This window comes from Erinaceus europaeus, chromosome 12 (assembly GCF_950295315.1).
Source record: "Erinaceus europaeus chromosome 12, mEriEur2.1, whole genome shotgun sequence".
NCBI classification, from domain to species: Eukaryota; Metazoa; Chordata; class Mammalia; order Eulipotyphla; family Erinaceidae; genus Erinaceus; species Erinaceus europaeus.
In genome coordinates, this window is record NC_080173.1 from 63,826,744 (window position 1) to 63,836,601 (window position 9,858).

At 41.6% G+C, this 9,858-nt stretch overlaps 1 protein-coding gene across 1 annotated transcript; it reads left to right on the forward strand.

Annotated features, from left to right (window-relative positions):
- The first annotated feature begins 7,586 nt into the window (after positions 1-7,586).
- On the forward strand, positions 7,587-8,528 carry LOC103125365 (olfactory receptor 4D1). Its single transcript, XM_007536139.2, has one exon. It carries the CDS (start codon positions 7,587-7,589, stop codon positions 8,526-8,528), a length of 942 nt encoding a protein of 313 aa, XP_007536201.2.
- Positions 8,529-9,858: the final 1,330 nt, after the last annotated feature.

A 9,858-nucleotide genomic window follows, 5' to 3' on the forward strand; every position in this document is an offset into this window, starting at 1 on the left:
GGGGAGGGTGGCCATTGGGCTTCCCGGCATGGTTGGGGGGGGGTGCGGGGGGGGCGGTGGGGATGGGACACAGTCTTTTGGTGGTGGGAGTGGTGTTTATGTACAATCCTATTAAAGTGTAAACATTATATAAACTACTATTTAATTAATATGAGAGGCGAAAAACTGATGATATGTCTAGAACTTCTTAAAACACAGACTGATCGAACCCCGGCTCCCCACCTGCAGGGGAGTTGCTTCACAGGCGGTGAAGCAGGTCTGCAGGTGTCTATCTTTCTCTCCTCCTCTCTGTCTTCCCCTCCTCTCTCCATTTCTCTCTGTCCTATCCAACAATGACAACAACAATAATAACTACAACAATAAAACAACAAGGGCAACAAAAGGGAATAAATAAATAAAATAAATATTTTTAAAAAATTAAAAAAAAAACACAGACTGAGTCTTTTAAATACATAGGCTGTCTTTGATATGTTCTCTCCCAAAAGCCTAGACCAGGGAGAACAGAAGCAACCGATAGCACAGCTATATACAAGATGCTGGGTACTATACCCCAAACCCTATCAAAGGGACTTTCCAAAGTTAACCCAATTACCAAATAATGTGATGATAACAATAACTATTCATTGTCTTCTTGAACCCTAAGACAACAGGAACCTCACATTTCCACTATAGAGCCTATATTTCCCCCAGTCCTGGAACCTTAGGGTGGGGCCCACTTTCCTGCATGCTGCTCTTAATTCAAATCAAATAATATTGCATCCGCGGATTGCAACCTAATCAACACAACGAGTGCTACCCCAGCATGCTTCACTTCAGACTGTGACCAGAGACTTCAGGTGTGGAATGACAACCCTTCAGCTTCATCACTCGGGTGAGACCTTTTCTTTCACAGTATTCTCTAATGCCATGACAGGTGTTCCACTCCCCAATAAAGTCCCCAAACCTAGATATAGTCCAGGTCCCCTGAGATAGAGCATAGGTTTACCCGTGCCCATAAACTAGGGGAAAAATATATACCTGAAAGCAGAAGTACACGAGAGCATGCAGGGAATACCCCCCAACACTTCATCTGCGCTATTACAGTCTTTAGGTCCAAGATTGTTCAACAATTTGTTTGGCTTTGTATGTTAACTCTCTTTTCAGCCACCAGGTTCTGGATGCTGACCAGACTTCCCTGGACAGACGACCCCATCAATGTGTACTGGAGCGCCACTTCCTCAGAGGCCCACCCTACTAGGGAAAGAGAGAGACAGACTGGGAGTATGGATCAACCAGTCAATGCCTATGTTCAGCAGGGAAGCAATTACAGAAGCCAGACCTTCCACCCTATGCAACCCACAACGACCGTGAATCCATACTCCCAGAGAGATAGAGAATGGGAAGGCTATCAGGGGAGGGGATGGGATATGGAGATCGGGTTATGGGAATTGTGCGGAATTGTACCCCTCTTATTCTATGGTTTTGTTAATGTCTCCTTTCTTAAATAATAATTAAAAAACTCTCATCCTTAATCTTGCTCTGTGATCAGTTCCCCTTAAAGTGTTTGTAACCCAATTAACAAATAATGTGATGATAACATTAACTATCGATTGTCTTTTTGAACCCTAAGACAGCAGGAACCTCACATCTCCACTATAGAGCCCCTACTTCCCCCAGTCCTGGAACCCTTGGATAGGGCCCACTTTCCCGTATGCATCTCCCAATCCAAACCAAATAATATTGCATCCGCCGATCACAACCTAACCAACACAACGATTGCCACCTCAACATGCTTCACCTCAGACTGTGTCCAGAGACTTCACGTGTGGAATGACAACCTTTCAGCTTCATTACTCGGGTGAGACCTTTCCTTTTATAGTACACTCTAATTTCATCTCAGGTGGTTCACTTTCTAACAAAGTCCCCAAACCTAGATATACACCAGTTTCTGTGAGAGAGAGCACATGTTCACACGTATCCATAAACTACTGCAAAATATATACCTGAAAGCAGAAGTACACTAGAGTTTGCAGTGAGTACCTCCCTAACACTTCCTCTCCACTATTCCAAGCTTGGGATCCATGATTGCTCAACAAATTGTTTGGCTTCGTATGTTAACTCTCTTTTCAATCACCAGGTTCCAGATGCCACCAGGATGCTGGCCAGGCTTCCCTGGACTGAAGACCCCACCAATGTGTCCTGGAGCTCAGCTTCCCCAGAGACATACCTTACTAGGGAAAGAGAGAGGCAGACTGGGAGTATGGACCGACCAGTCAATGCCCATGTTCAGCGGGGAAGCAATTACAGAAGCCAGACCTTCCACCTTCTGCAACCCTCAACAACCCTGGGTCCATGCTCCCAGAGGGCTAGAGAATGGGAAAGCCATCATGGGAGGGGGTGGGTTATGGAGATTGGGTGGTGGGAATTGTGTGGAGTTGTACCCCTCCTACCTTATGTTTTTGTTCATTAATCCTTTCTTAAATAAAAAATTAAAAAAAAAAGTGTTTGTCCTCAAGACAGTTTTTCAGTGATTATGTGTGTCTGATGCAAGAGCTCTTGCACCTTTTAATAACTCCCATTGCTCTTATCCTCAGCAGCCTAAGCCCAGTTTCACTCATGAATCAGGCCCAAGTCTTATCCTCTGAGGAATATCTTTTCCCTTAAGATCAATACCCTATCTGTATTCTTGGTCTAAAAGAGATCAAGATGATGGAATTGCAGGAAAAGGGTGACCTGGAAGATGGGAAGCTCTGAATCTGCTTGTCTACTTTAGCCTGGAGGTAAGTGGTGGTCCAGTGTCCTTCCTGTGAGCAAGTCAGCACTGAACGTCTCCAGCCAGATTTGTGTATTACATCAAAGTAAAAGACTCTGGAATGGAGAAGAGAGTTCATGTCCAGAAACATGAAGGCACAGGAGGACTGAGAGGATATTAAATTATTCTGTGGAAAACTGAGAAGTGTTACACATATACAATCTACTGTAAACTATTAATACCCTCAATAAAGAAAAATTAAAAGGAAGTCTCCAGGCAGAGTCTATTTTAAGACTAACAATGAATGAAGGGAAGACATGGGGGTCATTGAGCAAGAATTCTGAGAGACTGAAATATGGAGAACAGTTGATTTTACCAAGAACTAAGACTTCTTCTGTCTACTGGTTTATGTATAGGGTAGAATTTAGGACCAAGAGGTGGAGTGAGAGCAGAATACAGACACAGCTGAGTGCTTCCCTAGCTCCTACACACATAAATGATTCCCACACCTAGAAGATAATGCACCCAGTCTTTCTCCTTTACCTCCCACCTTTTCTTTTCTTCCTCCATCGTCCTCCTTCTTCTTTCTGTATGCTGCTTCTCACACTCAATTCAGATTTTCATTACTTTTTCCCTTTTATTGTTACCTCCACCTGACTCTCCTTTCTCTTAAACCTCATGATTAGCAAAGCCTGCTGATGTTTATAGGCTACATTCACCCCCATTTTTAGAACAAGACAGACTGAGATTTTCCAAGAACAAGATAGATGAAAGACAAGATTGAGTAGCCACAGAAACTGGCCTGGATTCTGTTCCTTAACACACACATACTTTGCACATTTTCTTTGTGTCTCTATGTTCTTTCCCATCTAGACACCTTTCAAGCCTTGTCTACATGTATGTAAATGGAATGATGAGTCCCAAATATATACATTAGTTTTAATGACTCTTCTGCGTCTATGGAAAGGAGGCTGTCCATACTGAAAATGCTGCTTCTGGATTTGTAACTCTGGTTATGCTGGGAATTAGGATTCTTGGGTTCTTTTCAAGGCCTTTTAAACTGAGCTCCTTCACCCAGCCTTCACTCTCTCTTTTCATCTCTTCTGGTGTTTTGACCCATTCCTGCCCTCCAGTCACCATTCAGCCTTCAATACTCTTTTGGGGACCATCCATGAGAGAGGCTCTGTGTTTACCAGGAACTGATAATCCTCAGCATATTGGAACATATACATATACATACACACACACACACACACACACACACACACACACACACACACATATATATTTGGGGTTACTTGTGAGTTTGAGATGAGATAAACATGGTAATACTTTGAGTACTGTACTACCTCACTGGTAATTCAGTAGTAATTATTTCTTAAACTTGTCCATCAAAGTTGATAGAAACTTTCATGATATGGTTTAAGTGACTAATTACTTGTCTACTAGTATAGGTACATTATGAACTAACTAGTCATTCAGCTCCCTTGTAAATAGGATATCTACAGGGAGTTGGGAAGTAGCACAGCAGGTTAGGTGCACATGGCACCAAGCACAAGGACCAGCGTAAGGATCCTGGTTCAAGCTCCTGGCTCCCCACTTGCAGAGGTGTTGCTTCACATGTGGCGAAGCAGGTCTGCAGGTGTCTATCTTTCTATCTCCCTCTCTGTCTTCTCCTTTTCTCTCCATTTCTCTGTGTTCTATCCAACAATGATGACAACAATAATCACTACAACAATAAAACAACAAGGGCAACAAAAAGGAATAAATAATTGCTTTTTTTTTAAAAAAAGGATATCTGCAATTGTTGTCTGGTCCACATACCAGGTGGGGATCAGGGAGGGAAAGGATTTCTGTATTTTCTGGGATTTTCTTCTAAGGTGGAGGCTCAAGCACATGTTCCTGATTGGTTAGAGGAAATAGTTTTGCAACAGTATATCTCAAATAACACCCTACCTCCTTTTCTCTCCTGTTTGAAATGAGATTTTTTTTCCCCTCCAGGGTTATTGCTGGGGCTGAGTGCCTGCACTACATATAAATCCACTGCTCCTGGAGGCCATTTATTTTCCATTTTGTTGCTGTTATTGTTGTTATTAAATAGGACAGAGTGAAATCAAGAAAGGAGGGGAAGACAGAGAGGGAGAGAGAAAGATAGACACCTGCAGACCTATTTTAACACTTGTGAAGCTTTGCCCCTGCAGGTGAGGACCTGGGGCTTGAATCTAGGCTGTTGTACACTGTAATGTTGCACTTAATCCAATATGCCATGGCCTGAACCCTGGAACTCTTCTTTGGTGAATATTCTGTTCATATCCTCTCCTCACATTTGGATAGGATCATTTTTTTTATTTGGTGTTTTTTAAAAAAATATATTTTGTATATTAGCTTCCTGTATGATATATAGTATGTAAATATCTTCTCCCATTCTCTTTGTCTGAGTGCTGGTTTCTTTTGCTGTGCGGAAGCTTTTAAATTTGATGTAGCCCTATTGATTTATTTTTATTTTGGTCTTCCTTGCAATTAGATTTGTATTATTGAAGATGTCCATAAAATATAGATGGAAAAGAGTGCTGCTAATATTTTCCTCTACATATTTGATCTAATATCTAGGTCCTTGATCCTTTTGGAGTTTACTTTTATGTCTGGTGAAATGTAGTGGTTCAGTTTCATTCTTTTGCACGTTTCAACCCAATTTTCCCAATACCATTTATTGAAGAGACTCTCTTTTCCCCACTTAATAGTTTGGGAAGCCCCCTTATCAAAAATTTATTTTTTAGTGAAAGATCTCGTATTTTCACTTACTCAATTAAATTGTTTCTTCCTCACCTCTGTTTGCCAGAAAACTTTGGTCTTGCAAAAGTTTTGCAACCTGTAACACTTACTTAAGAAAAAAAATTCCTAAAGTTTTTATAGAAATAAGTGTCAAATAGGTATTTCACATACATTTTATATATGTTTTCCCACTTTATTTAATTCAGCTCTGGCTTATGATGGTACTAGGAATTGAACCTGGGATCTTTGGTATCTCAGGCATGAAAGTGTTTTTTGCATAACCTTTATGCTATCTCCCTAGCCCCCACATAACTTTTAAAATATGGAAATTTTGAATGTGTCCTGGACTAATCTGAAGCACCACTTTAGCTGTCTGTGTGGTGACAAATGCTGTTAGAGAAATCTTTATTTGAAAAAGAAGGAGAAGTCCTAATCATCCTGTCTTCATTTCAGCCAAGATCATCTGGTTGCTTCTCTTCTCATGTGCTTCTGAACTGATTAGTACATGATATTTTCTTGTCCTCCTTCTCCTTCTTCTTATTTATTTACTTATTTATTTATTTTTACCAGTGCACTGCTCAGCTCTGACTTATGGTGGTATGGAGGGTTCTGGATCCTCATTCTATCTATTGGAAGCTGCAGCAGTTCTCCTAAGGTTTCTGACATGGATTAACTATTATTTCTACAACTATATGCCTATATTTGTATATAGCTGGATTTTTTTTGGGGGGCATCCCATGTTCTCTTCATTTCCAAGTCACACATACACCTATTATTCCATCAAAATGTCCCTACATTTTTCCTCTTTTATCTCTGGGTCCTGATGGAGTTGGAGTTCAGAGCCTCTGGTCATCTTCTCTCTATTTTTAGTTCCCCACTGGGAGTAGGGATCAAAATAGTTTTTGGGTAGAGAAGGTGGGAGTTTGGCTTCTGTAATTGCTTCTCTGCTGGACATGGGCATTGGCAGGTATGACATTTTCTTTCTTTCTTTTTTTCTTTATGGGGGAGATTAATGGTTTACAGTCAACAGTAAAATACAATAGTTTGTACATGTGTAACATTTCTCAGTTTTCCACATAACAATTCAACCCTCACTAGGTCCTCCTCTGCCATCATGTTCCAGGACCTGAACCCTCCCTCTCATCCCAGAGTCTTAGTCTTACTTCGGTGCAATACACCAAACCCAGTCCTAGTTCTCTGCTTTGTGTTTTCTTATTTTTCAACTCCTTTTTCCAATTAGTGTTTTAATAATGATAGACAAGATTGTGGGGTGAGAGGGTTACAATTCATACAATTACCACCAGAGTGCCATATCCAGTCCCCTCCATGGAAGCTTCCCTATTCCTTATCCTTCTGGGAGTATGGACCAAGAGGTATTATATTTTCTAATACTCATATCTCTCTCTCTCTCTCTCTCAGTAATCAAGTATATATACATTTATTTATTTATTTATTTATTTATTTATTTAAATTTACCACAGCATTGCTCAGCAGTAGTTTATGGTGATGCTAGGGATTGAACCTGAGCCCTTTGGTGCTTCAGGCATGAACATCTTTTTGAATAGCCATTATATTAGCTCCCACTTCTTTTCCTTCAACACAAATCATATGCAGGCCCTTGAACCTCTGCCATAAAGAAATATCTATTTATTAGTCTATAACCATTAGTCTTGTTATCCTTGCAAGAATTAAGCAAGGATGGTGTTTGTAGTCACTGACTGGTACTTGCTGCCAAGTTTATCCATTCATTAATGAACTCAGTTGGGTTTGTGGAGCCTGAGGTTTACAAGGCCATATGCTGGGCACCATAGGTATGAATCAGACATGAAACCCATGGAAAGGATGGCTTGGTACAAAAGGGAAATGACCATAATCCCTACAATGCAATGTAGGCTGGGCTAACGGGGAGAAGTCTGTGAGAGTCTTGAAAGTATACCCCGTGGAGCTCTTCTGAGCTCCATCTTGAAATGTTGTTCAACAGCAACTCAGGTCAACTCAATACTGAGCCTCCAAAGGCAAGTGATTGACCTCTCATGATTTTTGTGTTTCATAGTTTCTCTCTAGGCATGTGGGTGAAGATGCAATGGAACCAGAGAACATCACACAGGTATCAGAATTTGTCTTCGTAGGGTTCTCACAGACCTGGGAGCTCCAGATATTCCTGTTTCTGATCTTCCTATTTGTCTATGTCACCACCGTGGTGGGGAACCTGCTTATCATGGTGGCAGTGACATTTGATTCTCGGCTCCACACACCCATGTATTTTCTGCTTCGAAACCTGGCTGTCATAGACCTCTGCTACTCCACAGTCTGTTCCCCCAAGATGCTGGTGAACTTCTTTGATGAGATCAAGACTATCTCCTTTGAGGGTTGCATGACTCAGATCTTCTTTTTTCATGTCTTTGGAGGTGCAACTGTCTTCTTCCTCTCAGTGATGGCCTATGACCGCTATATAGCCATCTCTCGACCTCTCCACTATGTCACCATCATGAACACTCGATTGTGTGTGGGGTTGGTGTTGGCTGCCTGGGTAGGGGGCTTTATCCATTCTATTGTCCAACTGGCTCTGATGCTGCCATTGCCTTTCTGTGGTCCTAACATCCTGGATAACTTCTACTGTGACGTTCCCCAAGTGCTGAGACTTGCCTGCACTGACACCTCCCTCCTGGAGCTCCTCATGATCTCCAATAGTGGGATGCTGGTCCTCATCTGGTTTATCATTCTCCTGATCTCTTATACAGTGATCCTGGTGATGTTGAGATCTCACTCAGGGCAGGCGAGGAAGAAGGCAGCATCCACTTGCACAACACACATCATTGTGGTGTCTATGATTTTCATTCCCTGCATCTATATCTACACTCGGCCCTTCACTCCCTTCCCCATGGACAAGACTGTGTCCATCAGCTACACAGTCCTGACCCCCATGCTCAATCCCATGATCTACACTCTAAGGAACCAGGAGATGCAGGGAGCCATGAAAAGATTAGGCAAACGCCTGGTGGTTTGCAGCAGGGGTGGACTTTAAACATGTTGAGGAAACTTTTTTTTATTGCTTTTATTTATTTATTGGATGGAGACAGCCAGGAATAGAGAAAGAAGGGGGTGATAGAGAGGGAGAGAGACAGAGAGAAACCTGCCACACTGCTTCATATCATCACCATTATCATACTGAACAGCTTTACACACTAGAAAGCTCAAAGATAAATATCTTGCTCAATATCAAATAGCAAGTGAGTGAATGAACTTGTCCAGGAACCTGTTTCCTCTGATTCCCCATTTCGGGGTAGGAGGTAGAGGTGAGATGTGAAACACAGAGTACACTACAACCACAAGGATGAATTTAAAAAAGAGTTCACCTTTGGTTCAATACTCCAAACTCAGTCAAATTCTGCTTTGTGTTTCCCTTTCTGTTCCTCTTTCTTATCTTCTGTTTTTGAGTGGGATCATCTCATAACTTGTCTTTCTCTTTCTGGCTTATATCACTTAACATAATTCCTTCTAGTTCCATCCAAGATGGATTAAAGAAGGTGGATTCATTATTCTTAATATCTGAGCAGTATTCCATTGTCTGTGTGTGTGTGTGTGTGTCTGTGTGTGTATATATACACACACAGACACACACATATATATCACAACTTTCTCAGCCACTGATCTGTTGTTGGACACCTGTGTTATTTCTAGGTTTTGGCTATTACGAATTATGCTGCTATGAATTTTTGGATGGGTGTATTTGACTCTTTAAGATATCTCTTTAAGATATCTTTAAGATATCTCTAGGAGAGGAATTACTGGGTCATAAGGAAGGTTCATTTCTAGCCTTGTGAGAGTTCTCCAGGCTGCTTTCCACAGGGGCTGGACCAATGGACATTCCCACCAGCAGTGTAAGAGCGTTCCTTTGTCCTCACAACCAGCATTTGTTGCTGATGTCATTTCTTATGTATGACACATGTGCAAATGTATCCATAAGTTAGGGGAAAATATATGTCTTGAAGTAAAAGTGCTCCCTCAATGTGGAACAACAGTGGTAGGGACCTCCCCACTCTCTGAAGGGAGACTGTGTGAACATACTCTGCCACTCAAAGAAGACTGGTCCTGAAATGAATGTGGCCTAGAATGTTTCTAGCTATGACCAAAAAATGAGAGCTCAGACTTTCAAAGATGTAGAGGTTAGAGCAGGGGTAGATAGCATAATGGTTATGCAAACAGACTCTCATGTCTGAGGCTTCAAAGTCCCAGGTTCAATCCCCTACACCACCATAAACCAACACTGATCAGTGCTCTGGTAAAAAAAAAATGTAGAGGTTACACAGCCTCCTGTGCTTAATATGGGTCCCAGGTCAGAATGATGGGGATTA